This window comes from Elephas maximus, chromosome 1 (genome assembly GCF_024166365.1).
Source record: "Elephas maximus indicus isolate mEleMax1 chromosome 1, mEleMax1 primary haplotype, whole genome shotgun sequence".
Taxonomy (NCBI): domain Eukaryota; kingdom Metazoa; phylum Chordata; class Mammalia; order Proboscidea; family Elephantidae; genus Elephas; species Elephas maximus.
In genome coordinates, this window is record NC_064819.1 from 232,181,991 (window position 1) to 232,209,913 (window position 27,923).

The following is a 27,923-nucleotide window of genomic DNA, read 5'->3' on the forward strand; positions in this document are numbered from 1 at the left end:
ACAGCTATGCTCCCTAGGGTTTTCAGTGGCTGGTTTTCTGGAAGTAGATCTCCAGGCCGTTCTTCCGAGGTGCCTCTGGGTGGACCGGTTAGCCACCAAGTGGGGTAACTGCACCACCCATGGGTCACAGCCCTTTGTGAGCAAGTTGTAAATTCAAACACCTGTAAGGAGGTGTGCAGCCGAGGTTGCCGAGGGGCCCAGGGCCCGGTGGTCCGCTCCGGCCTGGTGCGCGCCCTTTAAGGCCACTGTGGCGGCGGGCGGGCGGAAGTGGGCAGCACGCGGCTCCACGCGGCCTCCGCCGGCGCCTGCGGGACCTGCGTGGCCATGGACGTGGGCGCCGAGGAGTTCGAGCAGCTCTTGCCCCTGCTGCAGGAGCTGGTTCTCCGCGCGGACTTCGTGGGTGAGACGCCGGGAACCAGGCTGGGGACGCCCGGTGGGGACGAGCGGGGGCGGCGGGGGAGGGATGGGAGGCCGAGGGGCGTCGGGAAGGGGAGACTGGGAGACCGAGACGGTGCCAGGCCCAGGCCGGGGCTCCGCGCCCTCGGGCGTCTCCATCCCAAGGAAGGTGCCCTGGGCTGGGAGGTGAGCAGGTCACACCCGCTGCGCTGTCGGCAGGGCCCGCTAGTGCCAGCGGGGCTGGGCGGACGGACCCGGGTGGCCTGGCTTCTCCCTGCTTCGTCGGTCTCCATGTCCTCCCCTGACCATACCTGGCTTCTTGGGCAGCAGAGGATGTTTGCCATCTGAAACGTTTAGGGCATAAATAGCGGTGCCAGGGTCTTTGCGGGACTTTTGTCTTTTCTGCTCCCTCCTCCCCCCAGGTCTGGACATAGAGTTCACTGGCCTTCGCTCCACCCTGTCCAGGCCCCAGCAGATCAGGTAACGGGGACTGACCTGTGTCACCTCCAGGTGCCATCCTGGCGTCGGGTTGGGGGCAGGGACAGCTCGATGTTGGGCGCCCCCACGTGCAGGGCCGCTGTCTGTGCACTAGACTTGGAATGTCCCTTCCCTAGTTGTGTGACAGGGAACAGCTGTCCTGGTGGAGGGGCTGATGGCGAGGACAGGCAGCGTTGCCTGCGCAGTGACTTGCCTTTTTCCACAGCCTGTTTGACTTGCCATCAGAGTGGTATCTAAAGAGCCGGCAGAGTGTCCAGCAGTTTACAATCTGTCAGATTGGTGAGTTAAACACTCAGCTGTTTGTTATGAATTATTTTTATTATTCTAGTGTGCTACTGGTAAAAAAACAGCTTTGATACTTCTCTGAGATAGCGGGTATCATTTTGTATGTTGTTTTGGTTTTGGCCATGGTTAGTATAGTGGTAAATATCCTGGCTGTCCCGCAGGAGACTGGGGTTCGATTTCCCAGCAGGGAGGCATGGAGAACTTGAAGCCCTAGTGGCACAGTGGTTAGAAGCTATGGCTGCTAACCAAAAGGTTGGCAGTTCGAATCCACCAGCTGCTCCTTGGAAACCCTATGGGACAGCCCTGCGCTGCCCTTGTAGGGTCGCTATGAGTCGGAATTCGCTCGACAGCAACAGGTTTGGGTTTTTTATGTCTGTGGGACCTAACACTTTGGAACAAGCAGAAACTTAAACTAGCCACACTGTTTTCATGACTGTCTTAGTTGCCTGGTGCTGCTCTCCTGGAGATGCTACAAGTGGGTGATTTAAACAAACAGATTTGTTTTCTTAACTGTTTAGGAGGCTAGCAGTGTGAATTCAGGGTGCCAGCTCTAGGAGAAGACTTGTTTTTTTCTGTCAGCTCTAGGGGAAGGTCCCTGTTCTTTGGTGCCTTGGTGATCTTCATGTGGCATGGCATCTGTTTTCTCCCATCTCTGCTGCTTTTATATTTTGTAAAAGATGGACTCAACACACACCCTACACTAGTCCTGTGTCGTTAGCATAACAAAGACAGTCCATTCCCAAATGGGATGATAACCACAGGCATAGAGGTTAGGATTTACAATGAACATTTTTTGGGGGACACAGTTCATCCGTAACAATGAGTAATGCCTAAGTAAATCATTGTTAAGAAACTGTCACTGTTAATCTGTTTGTTGTCCGTCTTTCAAGGAAAAATGTGTTATGATTTTTATTTTTAAAATTTGCCCAGAGAAGTTCATACTATAAACATTTTGCTCTGTACCTTGCTTTTTTCATTTAATAGAGTTTGGAGGTCTTTCTGTATCAGCACACACAGATTTCTTGTTTGTTTTTTAACAACTGCATAGTATTCTAATCTATGAATATATCTATTGATTCAGTCTTCTAATAATGCATGTTTCTGTTACCACTTGTGTGTATTAAATCTTGATATTTATAAATTACTGTATTTTTGTGGGAGCCCTGGTGGCATAGTGGTTAAGAGCTTGGCTGCCAACCAAAAGGCCAGCAGTTCAAATCCACCAGCTGCTCCTTGGAAGCCCTGTGGGGCAGTTCTACTCTGTCCTGTAAGGTCGCGGTAGGTTGGAACTGACTGGACGGCACCTGACAACAACAGCAGCATGCTTTCGTGATTACGTGCATCTGCCACACTTGTAGTAGTAGAATTGCACGTTAGAGAACAAGTGGTTTAAAGTATCGATGTACCTTGTCAGACTAGTCCCCTTCCTGCCCAACCCAAAACCAAAGCAAGGTCTCGAGCCGGTTTGTTCCAGCTCGACCCTCTGCTGATAATTTGCATCTCTACCTGAGATATGCCGAATCAGAGTTTACATTTTAACAAGATCCCCAGGTGATTCTTATGTACACATGCCACACCTGGGGATCTTGTTAAAATGTGGATTCTGATTCAGTATATCTGGGGTGGAAATGCACATTCTCAGCAGAGGGTTGAACTAGACCAAAGCCCTGAACCAAACCCATTGCCGCTGAGTCAGTTGTGATTCATCGTGACCCTATAAAAAAAAATAGGACAGAGTAAAACTGCCCCGTCTGGTTCCAAGGCTGTGTCATCTTTACAGAAGCAGACTGCTACATCTTTCTCCCGCAGAGCAGCTGGTGGCTTTGAACTAACAACCATCTGGTTAGCAGCTGCGTGTTTAACCACTGCACCACCAGGGCTCCTTCTCTTCCTGCCAACCACCCACAGAGTTTACGGTGATTTACATTAACAGAAGCAGTGAACCTGTCTCTTTCCCTCACCAACACTGTGATTATGAGTTTTTTTGGTTTAGTAGAGGAAACATGATCTAATTGCTATTTTGATTTACTTGTTGTTGTTAGGTGCCGTCGAGTTGGTTCCGACTCATAGCGACCCTGTGCACAACAGAACGAAACACTGCCTGGTCCTGAGCCATCCTTACAATTGTTGTTATGCTTGAACTCATTGTTGCAGCCACTGTGTCAGTCCACCTCGTCGAGGGTCTTCCTCTTTTCTGCTGACCCTGTACTCTGCCAAGCATGATGTCCTTCTCCAGGGACTGATCCCTCCTGACAACTTGTCCAAAGTATGTAAGATGCGGCCATCCTTGCCTCTAAGGAGTGTTCTGGCTGTACTTCTAAGACAGATTTGTTTGTTCTTTTGGCAGTCTGTGGTATATTCAATTTTCTTCGCCAGCACCAGAATTCAAAGGCGTCAATTTGGTCTCCCTTATTCATTGTCCAGCTTTCACATGCATATGATGCAATTGAAAATACCATGGCTTGGATCAGGTGCACCTTAGTCTTCAAGGTGACATCTTTGCTCTTCAGCACTTTAAAGAGGTCCTTTGCAGCAGATTTCCCCAGCGCAATGCGTCTTTTGATTTTTTGACTGCTGCTTCCATGGGTGTTGATTGTGGATCCAAGTAAAATGAAATCCTTGACAACTTCAATCTTTTCTCCGTTCATCATGTTGTTGCTCATTGGTCCGGTTGTGAGGATTTTTGTTTTCTTTATGTTGAAGTGTAATCCATGCTGAAGGCTGTGGTCTTTGATCTTTATTAGTAAGTGCTTCAAGTGCTCTTCACTTTCAGCAAGCAAGGTTGTGTTATCTGCATAACGCAGGTTGTTAATGAGTCTTCCTCCAATCCTGATGCCCTGTTCTTCTTCATTTAGTCCAGCTTCCTGGATTATTTGCTCAGCATACATATTGAATAGGTATAGTGAAAGAATACAACCCTGATGCACACCTTTCCTGACGTCAGACCAGTTAGTATCCGCTTGTTCTGTCTGAACAACTGCCTCTTGATCTATGTAAAGGTTCCTCATGAGCACAATTAAGTGTTCTGGAATTCCCATTCTTCGCAATGTTATCCATAATTTGTTATAATCCACACAGTTGAATGCCTTTGCATAGCCAATAAAACACAGGTAAACATCCTTCTGGTATTCTCTACTTTCAGCCAGGATCCATCTGACGTCAGCAACGATATCCCTGGTTCCACGTTCTCTCCTGAAACCTGCCTGAATTTCTGGCAGTTCCCTGTCAATATACTGCTGCAGCTGTTTTTGAATGATCTTCAGCAAAATTTTGCTTGTGTGTGATACTAATGATACTATTCTATCATTTCCACTTTCGGTTGGATCACCTTTCTTGGGGATAGGCATAAATACGGATCTCTTCCAGTCAGTTGGCCAGGAAGCTGTCTTCTATATTTCTTGGCATAGACGAGTGAGCACTTCCAGTGCTGCATCTGTTTGTTGAAACATCTCAGTTGATATTCCATCAATTCCTGCAGCCTTGTTTTTCGCCAATGCTTTCAGAGCACCTTGGTCTTCTTCCTTCAGTACCATCGGTTCCTGATCATATGCCACCTCTTGAAATAGTTGAACATTGACTAATTCTTTTTGGTATATTGACTCTCTGTATTCCTCCCATCTTCTTTTGATGCTTCCTGCATCGTTTAATATTTTCCCCATAGAATCCTTCACTATTGTAACTTGAGGCTTGAATTTTTTCTTCAGTCCTTTCAGCTTGAGAAACACTGAGCGTGTTCTTCCCTTTTGGTTTTCCATCTCCAGTTCTTTGCGCATGTCAATATAATACTTTGTCTTCTTGAGATGCCCTTTTAAATCTATAGTTCTTTTACTTCATCAGTTCTTCCTTTTGCTTTAGCTTGCTTGACATTCGTGAGCAAGCTTCAGAGTCTCCTCTGACATCCATCTTGGTACTTCTTTTCAATGACCTCTTACTTTCTTCATGTGTGATGTCTTTGACGTCATTCCACAACTTCTCTGGTCTTTGGTCACTGGTGTTCAATTCATCAAATCTGTTTTTGAGATGGTCTGTAAATTCAGGTGGGATGTACTCAAGGTCATATTTAGGCTCTCGTGGACTTGCTGGGATTTTCTTCAGTTCCAGCTTGAGCTTGCATATGAGGAATTGATGGTCTGTTCCACAGTTGGCCCCTGGCCTTGTTCTGACTGAAGATATTGAGTTTTCCATCGTCTCTTTCCACAGATGTAGTCAATTTGATTTCTGTGTGTTCCATCTGGCGAGGTCCATGTGTATAGTCACTGTTTATGTTGGTGAGAGAAGGTATTTGCAATGAAGAAGCCGTTGGTCTTACAAAATTCTGTCATTCGCTCTCCGGCATTGTTTCTGTCCCCAAGGCCATATTTTCCAACTACTGGTCCTTCTTCTTTGTTTCCAACTTTCGCGTTCCGATCACCAGTAATTATCAATGCATCTTGATTGCATGTTCGATCAATTTCAGACTGCAGCAGCTGATAAAAGTCTTCTGTTTCTTCATCTTTGGCCCTAGTGGTTGGTGCGTAAATTTGAGTAATAGTCATATTTACCTTGTAGGCATATGGATATTCTATCACTGACAGTGTTGTTGTACTTCAGGATAGATCTTGAAACATTCTTTTTGATGATGAATACACCACCATTCCTCTTCAATTTGTCATTCCCAGCATAGTAGACTATACTATTGTCCGATTCAAAATGGCCAATACCAGTCCATTTCAGCTCACTAATGCCCAGGATATCAATGTTTATGGGTTCCATTTCATTTTTGATGATTTCCAATTTTCCTAGATTGGTATTTTGTACATTCCAGGTTCGATTATTAATGGATGTTTGCAGCTGTTTCTTCTCATTTTGAGTCATGCCACATCAGCAAATGAAGGTCCCGAAAGCTTTACTCCATCCACGTCATTAAGGTCGACTCCACTTTGAGGAGGCAGCTCTTCCCCAGTCATCTTTTGAGTGCCTTCCAACCTGGGAGCTCATCTTCCAACACTGTATCAGACAGTGTTCTGCTGCTATTCATAAGGTTTTCACTGGCTAATGCTTTTCAGAAGTAGAGTGCCAGGCCCTTCTTCTTAGTCTGTCTTAGTCTGGAAGCTCAGCTGAAACCTGTCCTCCATGGGTGACCCTGCTGGTATCTGAATACCGGTGTCACGGCTTCCAGCATCACAGCAACACGCAAGCCCCCACAGTACGACAAACTGACAAACATTTTAAAATAAAGAGGTTGGCAGACTTGTTCTGTAAAGGGCTATATAGTAAGCATTTTAAGCTTTGTGGGCCATACTGTCTTTGTTAAAAACAAAACAAAACAGAACTGTTTATGCCACCAAGTTGATTCCAACTCATGGCAACCCCACGTGTGTCAGAGTGGAACTGTACTCCTTAGGGTTTTCAGTGGCTGATTTTTTGAACATAGGTTGCCGGGCCTTTCTTCCAAGGTGCTTCTGAGTGGATTTGAACTGCCAACCTTTTGGTTAGCAGCCAAGCCTGTTAACTGTTTGCACCACCCAGAGACTCTGTTACAACTGCTCTGTTCTGCCATTGTAGTGTGAAATCAACCATGTGTAGTATGTAAATGAACGACCATGGTTGGTATTCCAATAAAACTTTATTCACAAAACAGGCTGTGGGCCAGATTTTATTGACCCCTGCTTTTGATGAGTGACAGTGAACATCTGTGTGTTTGTTCTCTGAATTGTCTATCGTCGTCCTTTCCTATTTTTCTATTGTGGTTGTTTTTCCTAATTGTAAGACCTCTGAAAAGAAAGGGGAACAGCTCTTGGTTACATGCTTCTATTGTTACCCTTTATTTGAAGCCTTTTTCACTTTGTGTGTGGTCTTTTTAACAACACAGACATTTTAAAGCAGCTAAATTTATAAATCTTTAGGGTTTCTGAAGTTTCCTCAGGTTAGTTCTGAAGCTAAAAAATTGTCAGTATTTACTTCTGTATTTGAAGAACCATCCGCAATTATATTTTAGCCACTTCAGTGTGGATTACAATTCGATAGCTCACATACTTCACATCTGTCTTTACTTCATCTTCCTCCTGCCTAGACTTAATAGGCTGAATTGTGTGTGTGTGTGTGTTTGTAGGCTTTCAGTAGTTGTTGTCTATTTTTGTTTTTCTATCTCATTTTTTTTTTTTCCACGTGAGATTTCAACTAAACATGCTGTTTATAAGTTAGTATCTTGGAAAATAATAAACTTTTCTCAATTAAGAGGCTGCATTGACTTCTGAAACAGCTCTCTGTGGTTCTGGCAGCTTGAATGGTTCTCGGCTCTTCCACTATATAATGGTTCTGTGGTGAGTCAAAGAGGGTTCTGTTAATGTTTATCTTGAGGCAAGAATGCACCTGAACAGTGACTTTCTAATTTGTAAGCATTACAAAGTTACACCATTCTAAAGCCCAGGGTAGTATCTTGGGATGCAAAGCACTTTTCAGAATGTTTTGGCTTGTTGGGTAACTTCAGGTTGCCTACGTATTCATTCTTTCTGTTGTCGTTCTAGGATTGTCTGTGTTTTCCAGAGTCAAAGGAGAGTCCAACAAGTACGTATAAAGACCTTCAGCAAAACATATGGCTCTTGTCTGTTTACCTTCTACAGCTGCTGCCCTTCAAGTTTTACCTCAGGCAGCTGAGCCTCGTGCCCCAGACGCTCCACATTCCCACCTGCTTGTGTGCCCTTCTCTGTGAATCCCAGCTCACCCTGCCAGGCCCGGAAGCAGTGCCATTCCTGTGGGGCCTTTCTGGCCACCCTGCCCTGTGCCGTAGTGCTGCCTTCCCTGTTTCCGTTGTTGGTCTATGCACCTTTGTTAGAGCGATTACCACAGTGTGTTGTAATGAGGGTGATGTTTAAAATGCCTATCTGGCAGATCACAGGCCCCCACGAGTCAGAAGGGCCATTCCATCTGTTAAGACGGCCCCGTCTGTCACAGTAGTGTGCTGAGCTGCACGTTCTGACTAAAGAGCGGCCCTAGTGGGGCCATTCACAATCTGTCCCTGTGGGGACTCTTCCCTGAGGGCAAGTCTCTGCCTCATCTCTTTGGTCCTTCAATGCCAGTCATAGTACTTGATATATAGCAGACATTCAAATACTTCTTAAATGAAAGAGCCAACTCTGAAGCCTACTTTGTGAGCCAGCGTTTGACAGATGGTTTCACTTCTTCTCCTTATGTTTATCTTTTTGTAGGTATGTATCCCATTCATGTAACTTCTTTCTCTTCCCTACAACGTTTGGGATTTTGGATTCAGAATTCTCTTTCCAGGCTTCTAGCGTTCAGTTTTTGAATCAGTATGGCTTCGACTATAACAAGGTATGGCATTGGAGGAGGGAAGCGGGACCATTACAAAAGTTACCTGGTCTGTCGGCTGGATTTCTTCCCCGTCTTCCTTGTCCACGTGAACCAAAAGGCTTCTTTTCACTCTGGGTACAGAAAATACTCAGACCAGTCTCCTTGCTTTGTTTTTTAGTTTCTCAAAAATGGAATCCCATATATGAATGAAGAACAAGAGAGGAAAATTAAACACAGTATCCTGTGTGGGAACTGGAGAGTTCGCAGGTAGAGCTAATTTTGCCAAGCGTTTTTTGGGTTTTGTCATTGTTTTTTCATTCCTGTGGATAGGTACACTCAGGGCCGGATTACCCAATAAGCAAGGTACGCATGGGCTGATTTGTACGTATTTACTAATCTGTACTGAGCAATTTTACAACCAAAGGTGTGGCAAAACCCACGTGAAATCGTTCACTGCAGAATAGTAAGTACGCACAAATCAGCCCGTGAGTACCTTGCTTACTGATTATTCCGTCCCTGGTGGTGAAATCCAGTTTTCTTTCTAGGTATGGCTGTCATCTATCTCTCTGTCTCCTAAACCCATAGCACTTTCCTACAGAATCAAAGCCCGTTTTCAAGTTTACAATCCGTGACAGGGACGGATTACCCATTATGTGAGGTGCACAGAGGCTAACTCGTGCTTACTTACTAATCTGTAGTGAAAGACTTCACGTAGGTTTCGCCACATCAAAGGTACCCACAAATCAGCTGTACATACCTTGCTTAGTGGTTAATCCATCACTGTTGGTGAAATCGTTCACTACAGTCACAGGGATGGGTTAACCAGTAAACAAGACACGCATGGGCCGATGTGGGCATATATGCTAATCTGTGGACCTCTGGTGCTGCCGTGGTTAAGAACAAGAGGCTTTGATTCTGTAGGAAGGTGCTGTTGGTTTGGGAGAGAGGCAGAGTCTTTGATGTGGTGAAAACAATGTGAAATTTTTCACTACACATATTCTGGTAAGCAAGGAAAGCACTGTGCTTACCTTGCCTCTTGGATAATCTGCCCCTGGATACACTGTTGCTAGAAGAAAGGTGACATCGTATCATCCACATTTAACTGGGATGGAGTCCACTCATGTGCTCAGCCAGAACAGAACCCTCTGTGGGGCTGGTGATTCCTTTCCTACACATGAGATGAAAAATGGCAGTCAGCTGTTTGCGCCATCAGGTTCAGCTCTTAGGTGACCCCCTGCCTGCACCGAGTGTGGTGTTAGTGTTTAAAAGTGAAGGGGGAAAAAAAAAAAAACTCTTAATTTGGGGGTGAGATAAAGAAACAGGAGCACCATTCCAGCACTGGAGGGAAGAACGAAGGCTCTGTCGGACTGCTGGGAGATGTTGTGTTGGTCTTCCCTGGGGTCTTCTGACGGTGTGGGGCAATGAATTCCCTCATCTGGCATTTGCCCTTGGTTTGTAGAAAAATCACCATAAGGGATCTCATAAGTAATTGAGGTATCTCGACTATACCTGAGGGTTTGTTGGTGCCAGTCTGGCTAGGGAGCCCACTTGGTGACATAATGAGCGCATGGACTGGCTGATGAAAGCCCTGGAATATGGTAGCTCAGGGGAGCTTCTGGGTTAGTGAGAGTGAACATCTGCTCAGAAGAGTAAGTGCATCTCCCAGGGGTGTAGGAGTTCTGAGCTGGGACCCCTCCTGGGCCTTGCCCTATGTATCTCTTCATTTGTATCCTTTTTTGTTACATTAAAGCTGTTATTGCAGGTGTGTTGACTCCTGTCAGCTCCATGAACTGTTCCAGCACATGACTGGACCCAAAGGAACAGGGGGAGCCAGATGGTCTGAAGTGGAGGGAGTCAAGAGGGACTCCCAAGCTTGCAGCTGGTACCCACTGACCCATCCCTGAGTGGCTGGGGGCACGGGAGGCTTGTGTGAGCAGCTAAGGTCTGAACTGAACAGGGAGGGAAGCTGAGATTTCCAAACAGTGCAGCTGGTGTGTGGAGTGGGATCTGTCATCCACCACACAGTTTGACATTAGAGGTGGGTGATCTTAGTTTGCATAGACTGGTTTGCATAAGTGGTGCTGTGAGCGGGGTGAGCAAGAGAGAACCCCAAGACTGCTCAGGGGGAACTCCCGGGTGACTTTGGCTGTCCCAGCTGTGTGCTGTGCACAGACTTTCAAACTCAAGCCTCGGCGTGGGTGGATTTGCTCTGGTGTGTTAGTTTCTGCTGTTTTCCCTGAGGGCAGGATGTCTGTCTTCTGTCTTTGGTCCCCAGTACCAAGCATAGTTCTCGAGACTTAGTACTTAAACCCAGGACTGCTGTGGAGTTAAGAGTCTGGGTGATGAGGGTGGGCAGGCAGGGTGGTTGTGGCAGGCAGAGCAGGCCACTGGGTGCTGGTCCGGCCACTGCTCTGAATTCAGTGGGTGGTTGTGAACAAGTCAGTTAAGCTCTTGGGGCTTTAAATTCTTTGCCTGTATCACGAAGGGGGTTAAATTAGCTTTTAACTCTAAAATGTTGTGATTGATTACCTGGTCCAGGAATTCTCTTATGTAATGTTGGAGTTTTTCCTTTTTTTTAATTCTGGTGGTTTTCATACTAAAATGTAGCTCTTTGTAATGGAAAAACACAAACTGAATTTTTAACCTTATTTTGAAATGTTGGAAAAAGGTCTTTCCTTACCTCCAAATCACATTATGTTCTTATATTTCTAACACAGGAGAAGATCTATTTACCAGAGTCCCTGTCTTTTCCTTATTTCACCAAATGGTACTTCACCACCTCTGAAAGTGGCATAAAGAAGCCAGTACGGATAGTAGTGCTCAAACCAAAACCAAACCCGTTGGCGCAGAGTTGACTCCGACTCACAGCGACCCTATAGGACAGAGTAGAACTGCCCCAGAGAGTTTCCAAGGAGCACCTGGTGGATCCAGACTACCAGCCTTTTTGGTTAGCATCTGTAGCTCTTAACCGCTGCATCACCAGGGCTCCATGTGGTAGTGCTCAGTACTGACCAAATCCCAGTAACTTCTCTGAAGTCCTGGGGAAGCAGTACGGGACCTAATGTGTTCCCAGGAATGCTTGGAAGTGTATGGGCCAAGTGTTTGGCTTCTTGTTGCATGATAAGACCTGGAAATAAATGATCTTTTTGGGTCCATTTTCTTCACTAGCTTCCAGCATCAACACTGGAGACCTCAGATGCATTTTAAGTTGTCTTACAGTTCTAGTGCAGTGTCTCTGATATTTCTGCTTTCCTGTGCTTTTTTCAGTTCTTTGGATAAAGACCAAATCAAGATGGTAATTGATAGAGTTACACGGTGGCTGGCCCTGGCAGAGGAAGGCGATTGGATGACTCTCCCTGGCATCACTGGTAGGTGTGAGGGGTGTTGGGGCAGGCCCCTATCGTGGGCCAGCCACTGGGGATAGCACACCCTCTCTTACCCTGGGTTCCTGGGCCTGGATTTCCAACCACTGGGTCTGATGCCAGCATTAGCTGAGAAGATAAGTAGCTCCAGGCTTAGACAAAGGTCTGGCCTGAATGAAAAAGCTGGAGGCTTTCTGACCTACTTCGAATATTAAGACTAGGAAGTAAAATTCCGTTCAGAGACATCCTTTTTTTTTTTTTTTAAATAATTTTTATTGTGCTTTAAGTAAAAGTTTACAAATCAAGTCAGTCTCTCATACAAAAACCCATATATACCTTGCTACACACTCCCAATTACTCTCCCCCTAATGAGACAGCCTGCTCTGTCCCTCCACTCTCTCTTTTCGCATCCATTTCGCCAGCTTCTAACCCCCTCCACCTTCTCATCTCCCCTCCAGGCAGGAGATGCCAACCTAGTCTCAAGTGTCCACCTGATCCAGGAAGCTCACTCCTCACCAGCATCCCTCTCCAACCCACTGTCCAGTCCAATCCATATCTGAAGAGTTGGCTTCAGGAATGATTCCTGTCTTGGGCCAACAGAAGGTCTGGCAGCCATGACCACCGGGATCCTTCTAGTCTCAGTCAGACCATTAAGTCTGGTCTTACGAGAATTTGGGGTCTGCATCCCACTGCTCCCCTGCTCCCTCAGGGGTTCTCTGTTGCATTCCCTGTCAGGGCAGTCATGGGTTGTAGCGAGGCACCATCTAGTTCTTCTGGTCTCAGGATGATGTAGTCTCTGGTTCACGTGGCCCTTTCTGTCTCTTGGGCTCGTAATTGCCTTCTGTCCTTGGTGTTCTTCATTCTCCTTTGCTCCAGGTGGGTTCAGACCAGTTGATGCATCTTAGATGGATATTTGCTAGCGTTTAAGACCTCAGACGCCACTCTTCAAAGTGGGATGCAGAATGTTTTCTTAATAGATTTTAACATGCCAATTGTCTTAGATATCCCCTGAAACTATCAGAGCCATCCTTTTTATGCCGACTGTCTTAGTTATCTAGTGCTGCTATAACAAATATCACACGTGTTTGGCTGTAGCAAACAAATTTATTTCTCACATTTTAGGAGGCTAGAAGTCTGAATTCAGGGTGCCAGCTCTGGGGAAAGGCTTTCTGTCTCTGTTGACTCTAGAGAATGGTGGTCATCTCTAGTTTCTGCTGCCTCCGTCCTTGGAGATCTCCATGTGTCTTGGCATCTGTCTTACCCCATCCGCTTCTCTTGCTTGTTTAATCTCCTTTATATCTCAAAAGAGGTTAATTTAAAGCACACCCTGCACTAATCCAGCCTCATGAACGCAACAGAGACAGCCCATTCTCAAATGGGCTTGTAGCCGCAGGGATAGAGGTTAGGATTTAAAATACATCATTTGGGGGGACACAATTCTGTCCGTAACACTGACCCTGAGTGCACTATATTCTCTGATCTTAATTACTTTCCTTAATCTCTGAAGTTTTTCCCCACAATGAACATGCTCTAGAGGGCGGTTCGTCATGCCTGATCTGTGGACCCCTGGGGCTCTCTGAGACCCTTTCCACAAGATCAGAAGTTCTTAGGATATCAGCTGTTACTTGCTATTATCATTTCACCACTTATGCAGGTAGTGCCACAGCAATGGTGGTAAACCTGAAGCACCTTAGTACAGGTAAACCTGAGGCGCCTTAGTACAGGTAAGGCTGTGGCACTAATCACATGCGTGCTGTAAAAAAAAAAAAACAAAAAACTTAAGAACCTGCTTGGTGAAGAAATAATTATTATTGATTTTATCAAATCTCGATCTTTGATTACACAATTTTTTAATATTCAGTGTGTCAAAATAAGTATGCATCAAACATGGCAGCTGTGTACCTAAGTACGTACCAGGGTTGTCCTGAGAACCACGTACATAGTTTTGAGCTCAGAGCTGGATTAACCACCCTTTTTCATGGAACATCATCTTGGAAGAACTGTGGTTATTTAGACTTGGGTATTTGTCATTTTCTCGGATGAAAAGAGGGAGTCTGTCATGTCAATGAAAATAACTGACAGTATTTATTAGTGATAAAATTCGAGCTTTCAATCAGAAACTGGAATTTTTGAAAACTTGCATCTACCACCATAAGCTTGATGGTTTCCCAGGGCCGGCTTTTCAGATGAGATCAGTGGGGATAGTTAGCTCTGTCTTTTGTTGGTATCGTGGAATGAAATGTGTGCATGTTTGGAAGCCCTGCATAACTTAGCATACCAGTATGTTCCAAAGAACCGATCATGGTGTTACAGAATTATGGGTAAAAGATCCAGTCAAAGTGCAAGACAGACCAGTTGGTTTTAACGTGACAGTATGAGAAGTTTGTTGTCAGATTCTGTGTTGCTGCAACTCATCTTTAAGAAACTACCACTTACTGGATTTTGGAGTCATACTGAAGAAGAACAGCCAGGGTGATCTGATGAGGCTACTAATTCTTTCCCTTTCTAGCTGCGTATCTGTTTTGAGGCCACATTTTCATTGAGTGCTTCCGCAACAATGTTTCCATGACGACAACCTGTGACAACAGATTGAATGTAGAAGCTGATAAAAGATTCCAGCCAGACGTTAAAGGGATTTGCAAAAATGTAAAAAGTGCCAGTCATTTCACTAAACTTTTTTCTTTTGTGAGAAAAAGTTAATTTTCATTAAAAATGTTAGTTATGCTAAAGTACAGTGGGTCTATTATTTTAAAACAAAATTTCAAATGTTTGTTCAGAGGTTTTATTTCTAACATGATAAATGTCAGTACCTGTAATGCTCACAAACACACACTCTTTGCCGTACTCAATAATTTTAAGAGTGGCCCTGAGACCAGAAACGTTGAGTAGCTGCCCTAGATCATGTTCTGTGATCACATACGTGGGCTCTTGAGCTTCAGGAAACCTGAGTGCTGCCTTTTTTCACTTGCTCCGTCTGTTAGCTTCTCTTCCTCTGGGCTTCTCTTCTGGTGGAAGTGGGATATTGTTCCAGGGCTGTTGTGCGGCTCAGTGAGAGCCGGTGTCTCCTTGCCATAGGGTTCCAGGCCTTCGAGGTCCAGTTGGTGCTGCAGCAAGCCCTCCCCAACATCTGGACGGTGCCGAAGGACCAAGGGGTGAGTTTCCGCTTGGGATGGGGAGTCTTAGTGGCTCTGTTGTCTCTCTCTTTGGACCGGATTGGCCGCTGTGAAAGACTTCTCTTGCTGCTTTCTTCTGTTTTTTTTTTTTTTGATTGTGCTTTAAATGTAAGTTTACAATTCAAGTCAGCTTCTCATAGAAAAACTTATACACACATTGTTAATGTGACGCTAGTTGCTCTCCCTACTATGTGACAGCACACTCCTCCTCTCCACCCTGTATTTCCTGTGTCCATTCAACCAGCTCCTGTCCCCCCCGCACCTTCTCATCTTGCCTCCAGACAGGAGCTGCCCACATAGTCTCACGTGTCTACTTGAGCTAAGAAGCTCACTCCTCACCAGTATCATTTTATGTCTTATAGTCCAGTCTAATCTTTGTCTGAAGAGTTGGCTTTGGGAATGGTTTTAGTTTTGGGCTGCTTTCTTCTGTTTTGAGATGAAGAACCATTTCTCTTACCTTTGTTCCCAGGAACCAGTAACCTGGTTTTCCAGGACCTTGACCCTACTTTTCACTTCAGGTGACAGTGAAGAAAGTGAGTAAACAGCATCGCTGGTACCTTGAGAACACTTCTTGTGAGCGCGAGAGGTGCTGGAAGGAGAAGATTCTTCTCTCTGCAAAGGGGTTTTCTGTCTTTTTCCAGATGCTGGTGAAAGCCCAGAAGGTAGGAAATCCAGTCTCCTTTCTTGGCCTGTAGGCAGTGTTCTGTAGATACTGATAGATCAATCACCAATAAAAGCGGATTCCATAAGTGATCACTTCTCACTGATAGTGGTTTCCTGGATCTAGCCTAGCTTTCACCAAATCGTGGTAGGTTAATTTGAGAAAAGACTGTTCCATATGAAACATTACTCTTTCTTTGTTCTTTTCAGGTACACGGGAATTTCAGTACTGACCGACCTAAGGCCACCTGGGGACTACGTGTGTCTACCCGGGGACCTGCCCCAAGTCCCTACTGCTTTCTTCTTTCCCTTCTTTCTTTGGCATTTAAGCAGTTGGGCTGCCTCTCATGGGGGTGGAATGAGGGTGAGGATGGGTGATCGTATGACTAGACTTGCAGTAGGTCCTAAAGCGAAATCCTTTCCAAGAAACTTCTGTTAGTCTGTAGTGTCTGTTTGTTTTGTTTTTTAAATTCCATGTCTCTAATATGTTGATTTACTCCGAGTAGCCCTTAGTGGGACATAACATGTTGATGGATCTGCTGCATCTTCATGAGAAGTTCTTCAGGCATCTCCCAGGTAGGGAAACGTTTGCCGTCCTCCTTCCCTTTTGTCCTCCCGTGCATCTGGTGAGGGGAGTGGTCCCCAGTTGTGCTCCTAAAGCAGCCCCCAAAATGCACGGCCTCCAGGTATCTGTGGTTTCTGGAGAGGTCGGGTAGGGCTCTTTACTCTGCTGTTACCGTGTCCTGGAGTGGAAGATAGGAGACTTCCTCAAGGAAGAAGAACAGATGTACTGTGAATTGACTCCCCTCCCCCCATTACAGACAGCAGAAATGTGAGAAGGAGGGAAGTCACCTTTATTCTCAGCTCTAGTCCTAACACTTCCTGTTTTCTTCTCTGATGTGAGAGTTTACATATTTGATTACATTATGTATCAGGTCTTTTTCACTTTCTGGAAGGACTTATTTATGCCATTGAAGACTTTGTAAATGTCCTTTTTAATGGCTGTGTGATTGTGTCTTAGGGCCATGTCATAATTCCCCATGACTGAGTCCATTGTTGGGCATGTGGCAGATACGTAATGGTTAAAGCTTGGCCTCCAGAGCTCTGCCCGAACCCCCCGTCCCCCCAGCATATGTGTCTTCTCGAGCAGGCTACTTTATAACATCTCTGTTTTCAGTTTCCTTACCTGTTAAATTGGGGTAATGATAGTACCCATGTCATGGAGTTGTGGGGATTAAGTGAATTAATAAATATAAAGAGAACAGTAGTCTAGATTAAAAGGAGTGAGATGGTACCAGGAGAGATTTCCCCAAGAAATGATAAAACACCTGAGTTTGAGCATATTGAGATTGGGAGAATTGGGAGAGAATTAGGGGTAAAATTAGTAGTAAGCACTGGTGAAAAGCTAAGCAAACAGCAAAACAAAACAGAACAATCCCTAGGAGAACAAAAGCTGTACAAGAAAGGAAAAGTTTTTGTAGAATATCACACAGCCTTTTGTGACTACTGCGCGCCATGGTTGAAATGCTGAGATGGCGTAATGGCGAGGAAGGCCGAGAGTGCTAGGGAATGTGTGTGATGGCAGAGGCAGGACGAAGGAGTTAGTGAGCATCTTACCTGGCAGGAAGCCAAGAGCTATGAGTCTAGAACAAAAAAATCAACTAGCCGCATAAACAGGCTACTTAGAGATATGGGAATTGAATAACAACAGAATCAGAACTGAACGTGGCTGCCTGTGGGCAACACAGAAATGGGAGGGAAGAGGGAACAGGTTGCAGCTGTTTGTTTTGCAATGAACCTCATTAAACGGCATGTAGGTATAACTTTGATAAATACATAAATTCATAGTTTTTATTTTCCTTTTATCATTACAATGATTCAGTATAATGAATTGTAGCTGGTTTTTCTTGGGTTCTCTGAACATTTATGAGTGATTTCCTATGTGCTTTTCCAATCATGCCTCTTTCCTCCTCTTATTCCATTGGCGAAAACTTAATGGAAACCATTTGGCTCTTCCTGTTAGATGTTGTGATGGCGGGTTGGTTTGAGACTAGCAATCCTTAATGATAAGATTAAGGACATTTTCAATTGCTATTTTGGCTTTTGCTCACTTTGTTTAAAGCTAGGTTGGGGGATTTTCCTTCCCATTTTTACCAACAAATGAGCTCACTTCTGACTCTCTGGGTCTTTCTCCTCAGAAAGCTATGATCAGTTTAAGCTGAATATCCATCACCTATTTCCTATTCTCATTGACACCAAGAATGTAACAAAGGATATCTGGAAGGTAAATTAATGAAATATCTCTGGGTTAAGGAAAGCCTTGTTGGTCCCATTAACACTTAGCTTTCTGTCTGTTTTCTTACCTTTTTTTTTTTAATGTTCTTTGAACCCTTTTTATTTTGAAACTGTTACCAGTTTCCTTTGTATTCTGGTACCTCAAGGTCGTCATATTAGCTTATGGATACTTTCCTTCCTTCACCCAGGTTTCCATGTTTTGACTTACTTGTGTGTATTTCAGGCGCTTACTTAGATTGGACAACAGAACAATGTATTTTAGAGCTTGATGCCTAGTATTTGCAGAGTGCTTGAAGAGTGTCAGGGTGGGTTCCCTCTTGAAACTCTTGAGAAAATGTCATCTTTGCCTGACCTTGAGGGGAATGGGTTCTCAACCCCGACAGCGCAGTAAAATCACCTGGGAAGTTAAATACTGATTCCTGGGCCTAGACCCAGCTTCTCATCTTGACTTCAGCGGTGCCCAGGTGATTCTCGTGTGCAGGCAGGGAGTCCACCTGGAGTTGGGAAGGACCCAACTGATTTAAATGCTTCTTAGAAATTAAACTGAGGGACAGAGAAAGGGGAACCAGATCACTATTCAAGAAGGGAACCAGCAAAATGGGAATGGGTTACTTGGTACATTTTGGCCCACGGAGGCATCTGTTGTTTCTACTTGATGTATTTTAGTGAGGATAGCATTCTGTGATGCCTGCCTGTCTCCGTACATCCAGGGATGCAATGGGGAGGATTTGGGACTGGTCCGACGAAACCAATGTGTGCTCCTTTCCGACAAGATGAGGCAGAACTCTGAAGATGTTTTAACCTGGCACTGCTCCATGGTTCTTGTGCTGCCTGGTGTTCTCAATATAGGTTCTTTGCCTAGGTCTAATACCTTAGATTCCTGTCTTTATAGAATCCCTTCAAAACCTGTTCTCTAAGGGAGAAGGGTATGAGTTGGTTTCCGTGCTTCCTGACCCCCAGCCTGGGTTATGGGGACCCTTATAGGAGACCCAAGGATACTAGGTACCCTGACACCATAATTAAGGAATGAGGACAGTTAGAATGTTTGAGAAAGGGAAGCTGTAGGAGTTAGCATTTTCCAGGTCATTCTAATGGGCATTTGATAACACTGAGATAAAAATTGCAAATGTTTTATTCTCCCTGATTTGTTTTCCATCATTTCAGGAACTGAATTTCCCAAGGGTTTCAAATCTTTCAGAAGTTTATGAAGTCCTTAACAGGTAGGGAAAACATTATTTTGGAGTTGCTTCTAGAAAGTGGTTCTCAACTGGGGCAATGTCTGAGCCATTTTTGGTTGTCACAAAGTCATTGGGATGGTGGTGGTGGTACTCCTACTGGCCAAGATGTCAATAGCACTGAGGCTGAGAAACCCTGTTCTAGAGGGCAGGGAGCTTGGTAAAATGTCTACCGTTAAAATTGCTCTTGATTCGGCTGACTCAAAGCAGCCTTATGACCCGGTCCTGCACCGTCTTCAAGATTATTGGCGTGTTTGTGTCCACTGTTGGTGACTGTTGCGTCAGTCCTTCTCATGGAGGGTTTCCCTTGTTTTCTCTGACCCTCTACTTTATCAACCATGATGTCCTTTCCTAGAGGTTGTTGTTTCCTGAAGACGTATCCAAAGTAAGTGAGCTTTAGTGTCGTCATCCTTGCTTCTGGGGAGCATTCTGGTTGTATTTCTTCTAAGACTGATTGTTTTTCTGGTGGTCCCTGGTGTATTAGTATTTCTTCACCAGCACCACAGTTCAAAAGCATCAATTCTTCTATCGTCCTTTTTCACTATCCAGTTTTCGCATGCATCTGAGGCAACTGAAAAGACCACGGCTTGGGGCAGGCACACCTTAGTCATCAAAGTGACGTCCTTGTTCTTTAATACTTCCGAGAGATCTTTTGCAGTGGATTTGCCTATGCAGCGGTCATTTGATTTCTTGACTGCCTGCAGCTGCTTAATCCTGTGGGATTTTCAGTTGGCAGGGATTTTATTTTTCTTTCGGCCTGTCCTCACTGGAGTGATGAGCTCTGCTGTGTTGTAGGGGAAAAAAAAATCACAAAATTCAGGAAAGCAAAAAGGAAGTTTTATTCGGCATATATTCAAAAAGGCAAAAGTGGGAAATGGACAAGCATGTTGCTAGAGCTAATGTCTGCCTGAGTCCAAGGAAATACTACAGAATAGACAAGAATGGGAAAACGGACAAGCATGCTGCCACAGCCATGTCTACCCAAGTCCAGAGAATACTACAGAATAGGCAAGAATTGGAAAACAGACAAGCATGCTGGCATAGCCGTGTTTGCCCAAGTCCAAGGAATGTTAGAGTCATCAGTATATAACATTACCACTGAGCAAAACCATTGAAAGCTTCGCCCTTTCAGATTGTCTAGAAACTGTGATCTTACATTTTGAATTGTCTTTTTTAACAACCATTGGTGCGGGTTTCAGTAGCAAAAGTCAGGAGGGTCATCATTGGTCCAACAAATTCCTATTCACTAAATGTTGATAGAAAAAGATAAGAGTGGGAGGTCTTTCGTGTTCTGGATTGTGTGCACCCCTGGCTGTCTGGTCAATTCTGACTCATAGTGACCCTATAGGACAGAGTGAAACTGTGCCATAGAGTTTCCAAGGAGTACCTGGTGGATTTGAACTGCTGACCTTTTGGTTAGCAGCCGTAGCACTTAACCACTGTGCCACCAGGGTTTCCGGCTTATGTGAAAGTTTCCCTAAAAGGTATTTTCCAAGATTATCCTATTTATTGTCTTTGTACCTCAGGGCCCAGTCGATGGTCCTTGTGAGCCCTTGTCAGCCCTTGTGAACTGAGCTCCTGCAGGGTCACGTTCTCTCTGCTCCAGGAAAGGGAGTAATGACTCCAATATTATTTCGTAAGTCAGCTGGAACAGGCCTTTTTACTTTTCTTCCCTGTTCCCTGTGGGCTGCACAGCAGGGGCAGGTTAAACATTCAAGTGAAGAAATGGCCCTCATTGCTAGGCCAACCCCTGCCCTTTCCATAAAGAAAGTAACCCCTACTTTCCTTCCCAGCCCTGTGGGTGGTGCTGGTGTAAGGACACAGTTGCCTGAAAAGCCATGCTCTGCTGGGCTGGTTGGTCCCTCCTGCCTGGGGCCCAGCAGCCCACAGGAGGGAGACGGTGGCCTCAGTGGCCACACATAGAGGGGCCTGTCTGAAGAGAGCGGTGCTCTGTGTTCCTCTTGGCCGCTTGTCTGCCTGTTTACATGGGCACTGCCATGTGTTCCCGCTTGGTGGCCATTTTCTAACGAATGCTGTTTCCCTCTGACACTGTAGATCATTTCAGACCTATTGTCTCCTCTTGCCCTTGCTGCTTCATATTCTTCTTCTTCTTCAGAAGTCTGTCTGGCCCCCCGTTTCCCAAAAGAAAATAAGAGGCCAAAGACATGAAATCCCTCACCTTTCTCCTGCCCCTCTGGAACATTGTTACAGTTTTGCTATCTTTCTCATCGTCTCTCCCATCACTCAGCAGCATGCCTGCCTGCCTGCTGGGCGTGAGGCACAGTGGCAAGGAGGGCAGCCGCCTAACTTACCCTTCTTCTGGGCCCTGTGTCTGCACCTGCCCCCGGCCCCCTTACTCCATGTCATCCCTTCTGGGGTCTGTCCAGGCTTTCCCTCTCTCGTAGATCCTTTCCCTCAGCATCAAAATCTGTTGCCCTAACTTAAAAAAGATAAAGTTTTTTTTTGATTCCACCCTCAACTCTAGCTCTGCTGCGTGCGTTCTTCCCTTCACAGCAAGTCTCTTTAGATGCCCCTACTTCACCTCAGCCTACTGCAGCCAGATGTCCCCTCACTGGAATTGCTCTCAGGTCACTGAGTGGAGACTCACCTGTCATCTTGATGGGATGATACGTGAACAGCATCCAAGACAGAGCTTGGCATGTAGTAGTGGTCTGATATCAGTTATCCTTTTATCGTGGCACTGCCACTCTGGCCTAGATTTCTCATTTTCTGGTGGACTTTTTGTTTGTTTTTAAAATCTGTCCCTTGTAAGCTCTTGTTTTTCTACTCATATCTTAAACTTTCCCTCAAGGGTCTCTCCTCAGCCCTATTCTTACTTATTACTGCATCCCTGGGTGACCTCATTCGTGCCCCTGGCTTCAGCTCCCACCACTGTGTGCGACCCCATCCAGACCTTGCCAGCTCCAGGACAGTTAGTTCACCCACTGTCTCCTGGATATTCCTGCCCACAGGCACCTTCACCTTGGATTCATCTCTCCCACTCTCCTCCCCTGTCCCCTCAAATCCAGTCCTGTCCTTGGGACAACAACCGTTAAGTCCTTATGGTGTCAGGCACTATGCTGAGGGTTTGAGTGTATGTGTGTGGGAGAGAGAGAGAGAGACTGTGTGTTTGTGAGACTGAGAGACTGTATGTGTGAGAGAGACTGCGTGTGTGAGACTGAGAGACTATATGCGAGAGAGACTGAGAGCATGTGCGTGTGAGAGACTGCGCGTGTGAGAGAGACTGCGCGTGTGAGAGAGACTGCGCGTGAGAGAATTCTGTGTGTGTGTGAGAGAAAACTGTGTGCGTGAGAGACTGCGCGTGAGAGAGACTATGTACATGAGCACATCGAGGCCCTGACAGATGTTAGAGAACAAATGAAGATTTTTTTGCTGTTGAATGCTAGGACCCTTCTCCCCCTACCACCACCGGGACTGGGGCCAAGGCCCAGAAGGGTGTCCCTGAGCCACCACATCTAGTCAATCAGGTCCTGTTAATTTTGCTTCCTATGCGCCTCTAAAACCTGTTCCCTTTCTCAGTACCCCAGTGTTGCCTTGGTTCAGGCTGTTACTTCTTATGCCGTAGTTGCAGGGCCTGACTGGTGCTCCAGCCTCATGACTTGTCCTGCTTCATGGCCCAACTGCCCCTGGAATGGTTGTGCTAAGTGTGAATTTGACTGGGCTGTTTTTCTGTTTCAAATATTCCTGTGGCTCTTGAAGCCTCCATGTGTCTTCATGGGCCCTTCACTCTCTGGTGCTGCCCTTTGCACGGTGGTATGGCCATGCTTCCCCTGGGGGGCCTTGGCTCTCTCCTTGCTGTCTCCTCTCAGCTTGAAACACCTGACTCCACCCTGTCTCTTCAGCTGAGTCAGCTCCTGAGCTCTGGACTCCCCTGAGTACCACTGCCTTCAGGAAGCTTCTTCTCTGGGGCCTTTAGCCTGGAGTTTCCCAGAGCATACCCCTTACACCTTAGGTACAGTGTTTAAGGATACAGTCATTCTTGTATCTGTGTGTGTTACCCTCACTGCCAGACACTGGACACCTGAGGGCAGGGATGGTGTCCAGTGCTTTTTTGAGTGCCACAGGGTGGTTTCTTTGGTGTCTCTTGCACTGAGGTTCTTTTAACTGTTCTCGTGTACAAGTACTCTGTCCTCTTGCCTCCTTGCTGAGACCTTAGTGGTCCACACCCTTGTCCACACTTCTGTTCTTAAAGGCACCCCAGGACTGAGAACATATTTTTATTTACATTAACTTAAGGGGGTGGGGAGAACTAGAAGGATTGTCTTCAGAGAATTGTTCTTATCTCGTTTTTCTCCAATAGTGACTTGAACCCCACTAAGAATTCTGGACCCGTGATCGTTCATGCAAGCGAGTGTGAAAAGTATGGTATGTTCCCACTAGCTCCAGCTCCTCTCATGGTCAGCAAGCAGTGGAGTGCTAGAGCTAAGAGCTCTCCTTTGTCTGGGCCTCACTGCACAGTAGGTGGAGGGAGGGCTTATGCCCTATTCCTATATGTTGTTTTGTGCCATCCAGTTGATTTCAACTTGGTGTGACCCCATGTGACACAGTAGAACTGCTCCATAGGGTTTTCTTGGTTGTAATATAAAAAAAAAAAAAAATTTTTTTTTTTTTAATATTCATGGAAACAGATCGTCAGGTCTTCCTGCAGAGCCACTGGGTGGGTTCGAACTGCCAACCTTTCAGTTAGCAGCTGAGTGCTTAACCTTTGTACCATATAACCCCCCCTCACCTTGAGTGACCCTAGAAACTGAGTGTTTGTTTCCACCTTCGTGGGGTGTTCAGTCTCCCTGGAGCTCTTGGTTCTTTACTTTTTTCCTCCCGTGGCTCCTTTTGCCGCCGTGGAGAGGACCAAGGTAAAGATGGCAGCTGTGTGGGAAGACACAGTGTTGAGAACAACACTGGTGGTTGTTGGTGCCTCAGTGAGCATGGGTGCTGAGTCTGGGTGGGGCATAGGGGAGCCCTCCTTCCAGGCCATAGTTCTCATCACTGCTCAGTGCTCTCTTTTCTCCTCCTGGATGTTTCAGCTGAGACCAAGTGCCCCCATGAAGCAGCCTATGATGCCTTTCTCTGTGGGTCAGGTAAGGGTTGATGTTCTTTCAGAGAAGACTCCATTTTATGTTTGTGATGAGTCCCTGCCAGCCTGGGCACGCCATTTATCTCCAGTTAGTTTGCACTTCTAGACATAAACATGAGTTTCCATGTTTGGATGAACCATTCACATTGTGACTTGAGGTGTATTACATTTCTAGTTTTCTTTTCCAGTTCTTTTGAAAGTGGCTCACTTGCTTCTACAGAGAGTACATGGGTAAGTGCTTCTTTGTGTTCATCCTCTTATCTAGTCGTTGGTCAGGATTCATTGAGCCCTTGTGCAGGCCTTGTGCTCCCACGGCTACACCAAAAGAGGAAGGATGTGGAGAGAAACGTGTGCCCAGCTACGGACCACACATTCTCACTGAGGGGCTGGGCTCAGGGTGTGGTGGTGTCTGGACAGGGCGGGGCTGATGCTGGAAGGGGACTGTAGGGGCATCATGTCAGGGGGTGACAGTGATGTCTCTGAGCATGTGGCCTTGCACTGAGTCTCTGCTGCTAATGTTTGTCACCAAACTGTCACTAGAGGGTGGTGATCCCTTGAAGCTCTGCTCTTGCTTGGGCCATTGGGAGGGGCCTTGAAGTTGTTAGTTGGCACGTTGACGGAGCCCCAGGATGTGTGAGGGGTGGAAGGCAGGCAGCAGTTCTGTCCTCAGGCCCTTGGCTACAGCCAAGGACGTTGTGAATGAACCCGTGGGCCTGAGTGCTGGGGGCTTTCTCTGTCCCTGTAGCAGCTGTTCCACACCGGAGCCCTCCTTCCCCCAGTACCTGGATGTGCTGGCCCCCTATGTGAACCAAGTGAATCTTATCCGAGCTGGGGTCCCGAAAATCGTGAGTAGACTCCAGGTTGCTCCTTCACCCTGTTTGGAGGCTTTGGGGGTGGGAGGCGGAGCCGCTTGACCTTCTCTGAGATGTGTTTGTGGGTTTCCAACAATAACACACCCCGCTAAGCCTGCTGTTATTGCTGCTTGTGTTTTTCTACCAAAACCTGACATGGACTCATTTCACTCCTCCCTGCCCCCCAACCCCACACAGAGCCTTTCCTAGTTTAACCCAAAACCCAGTGCCCTCGAGTTGATTGTGACTCATAGCGACCCTGTAGGATGGAGTACTAGCTTAGCTTTTAGGATTTTCAGATTGGAGAAGATGTCAGCGAGAATTACAGGAAATTCCCTTTTTTCTTCTCCACATCTTCTAGAATTTTTCTGGTCCGGATTTTCCCAGTATCCGACCTCCCATCCTCATCCTCAGTGTCAAGAGGTGGCCGGGGGTCAGTGAGCAGCAGGTCTACCGGGAGTTCCAGAACCTCTGCAAGTTTGACATCAGGCGCCTCACACGGAGCCAGTTCCTGCTTCTGACCAATAAGTTTAAGGAGTGGGTGCCTTGGTTCCCAGTCGGTCTCTTCCCTGCAGCCATCCTACCTCGGTGCCTTTATCCACTCTGGGCCAGTGGGAGCGGGAGGTCTAGTGACCTTGCTTGACTGACCTGAGAACACCTCTGTTGGCAGTGCTCGGGCTATCTTAAAGGAATACAGATGTCACCCCGACCTCCAGGTGTCCGTGTATCGGTACTGGAGACATTCCCCAAACATCAACTGTGTGTTACAGTAAGTAGCCAGGCCCGAAGCATCGCCTTCCTGACGGCTCTGCATTTCCGTCGGTTCTGCATTGAGCCCCATTCGCCAGCTGGTGGGCATTGTAAAGGGTGTTGACGAGGGTGATGGTGGCCTGTATTTGGCAGCGTTCACCAACGCTTACTGAGCATCAGCTGCGGTGGACACGGTTCTAGGGATTCATCAGTGAAGAAAAGAACAATCCCTGTTTTTATGGTTTTTATGCAGGAAGTGGTGAACACTAAGCATAAAAATAGTGAATTCTGTAATACATTGGGTGATAAGTGTTTATTAAACCAGGAATCCCTGAGTGACACACATGGGAAGCTCTTGATTGCTAAGGTTGGCGGTTCAAACCCACTCAGAGGCACCTCAGAAGAAATGCCTGGCGGACAGCTCCCAAAAGGTCACAGCCATTGAAGACCCTGTGGAGCAGTTCCACTCGGATGCACGTGGGGACTCCCATGAGTTGGAATCAGCTTGATGGCGGCCGATACACATGATTTATTAAACACTAGGGCAGGGTCAGGGGGTGGGGTGGGAGTAGGGCTGGGGGAGGTTGTAATGGGGGAGACAGCAAGGGTGGCCCTCATTAAAGAGGTGAGACTTGAGCAAAGATTTGGAAGCAGCAAGGGCAGGAGCCACCCAGGGATGCCTGGGGAACAGCGTTCCAGGCAGAGGGAGCAGTGAGGGCAAAGGCCCTGGCGGGACTGCGTCCAGTGTGCAGGGTGGCGAGAAGGTCCCATGGCTGGAACAGAAGGAGCTGGGAGAGCAGCAGCAGGTGAGGCCAGAAGTAACCAGGTCCAGATCGTGTGGTAAGGACTGCGGCTGCACAGCTGGGAGAAGCTGGACGTTATCGGAAGGTTTTTAATAGGGTAGTTACCATCCAATTTACATTTTGAAAGGACTGCTCTGCTGTCTGTGTGTCTGTGGAGAAGGGACTGTAGAGGAGACAAAGTTCGGGGGCAGGGGTGGGCAGTTGGGGAACAGGTGCCGTCACCCTACGGTGGGGGTGGTGGGAAGTGGGACCACTGACACACTGGATCCAGGGTCAGGTGTGAATCCAGGCCTGGCTTTTGACCTGAGCTTCTAGAAAGATGAGGCGTGGTTAATTAAGCTCGATGAGGATTTTGGCTGGCTGGTTAGGAGCCATAACTAAGTAAAATTCATTGTTGGAGAAAAGTGTTTGGCTCCTAGCCATTGCTTTTTTCTGTCCGTGAACAGTGTATGTAAGTCACTAGGAAAAATGCATCTTCTTGTCTGTATCCCAAAGCCACTCTGACTTTGAGACGAGACACACAGCGTTGGCACTGGGAGAACGCCTGGGAGCAAACAGCATTTGGGTGAACAAAGTGGGAGCCTGTGTTGGCTGCTTTTACAACTGCCAGTGCTCAGGGTCCCCTGGTGTCCTGGCTCCTACCCGGCCACCTGGCGCTCTGACTTGTGTCATTGCCTTGCAGGGTCTGTGGCATAATCAGCACGTGGGCCCTGGTGGCCTTTCTGCTCGGAAGACCTGGCGCCTGAACACAGCATGGCCACCGCCCGCTGGCCCTCCTAGGGACACCCATCTGGGGCTGACTTTGTGGGAATCCTCTTGTCTGCAGATGCCACTGTACAGTGCTTTCTTGGGACTTTGTGGTGTTCTGCATGTGAAATTCTGTAAATATTCTCAATGATAAAGAAATCCTGGGATGTGATACCCTTGTGGCCAACACTTTTCTTTCTCTAAATGATTGGGAAGTGGTCCCCACCTCTGGGGAGTTGAGCCAGTTTTCCAGAGTGTCTTATGAACTGATAATTACGATAGGAGCAGACCCCAAATGAAAGGCTAGGTAACTTCGGGGAGAAAAAATAATGGCCAGTAGGCCGATGGGGATTTAGATCTGAGAAGTATCCTAAGTTTAGTAAAGAAAAAAAGTGAAGCTTGGAAGAGTCAGTGTTCTGTGCATTGGTGACGTTATGGTGAGTATTATAAACCAAAAAATGTGAACATTCATTTTAGAAGAAA

General features: G+C 46.4%; 1 protein-coding gene across 2 annotated transcripts; it reads left to right on the forward strand.

Annotated features, from left to right (window-relative positions):
- Positions 1–309: 309 nt before the first annotated feature.
- PNLDC1 (PARN like ribonuclease domain containing exonuclease 1) lies at positions 310–27,752 on the forward strand. 2 transcript variants are annotated; one of them, XM_049904945.1, is made up of 19 exons: positions 310–400; positions 819–876; positions 1,100–1,173; positions 7,686–7,725; positions 8,367–8,490; positions 8,648–8,736; positions 11,737–11,837; positions 14,907–14,983; positions 15,523–15,666; positions 16,171–16,240; positions 17,863–17,948; positions 19,124–19,179; positions 23,516–23,580; positions 24,240–24,293; positions 24,478–24,520; positions 25,035–25,134; positions 25,502–25,677; positions 25,811–25,909; positions 27,376–27,752. In XM_049904945.1, exons 1-19 carry the CDS (start codon positions 325–327, stop codon positions 27,437–27,439), a joined length of 1,596 nt encoding a protein of 531 aa, XP_049760902.1. In that variant the 5' UTR covers positions 310–324; the 3' UTR covers positions 27,440–27,752. The 2 variants fall into 2 exon arrangements, with proteins under 2 accessions (XP_049760902.1, XP_049760909.1); XM_049904952.1 differs by having other exon boundaries at positions 25,038–25,134.
- The last annotated feature ends 171 nt before the right edge of the window (positions 27,753–27,923 follow it).

Coding starts and splice junctions, on each gene's coding strand:
- PNLDC1 (XM_049904945.1), top strand. CDS start 325: ATGGACGTGGGCGCCGAGGAGTTCGAGCAGCTCTTGCCCCTGCTGCAG. Junction 401..818: donor TCTCCGCGCGGACTTCGTGG/GTGAGACGCCGG, acceptor TCCTCCCCCCAG/GTCTGGACATAGAGTTCACT. Junction 24,294..24,477: donor TGCCTTTCTCTGTGGGTCAG/GTAAGGGTTGAT, acceptor TTTCTTTTCCAG/TTCTTTTGAAAGTGGCTCAC.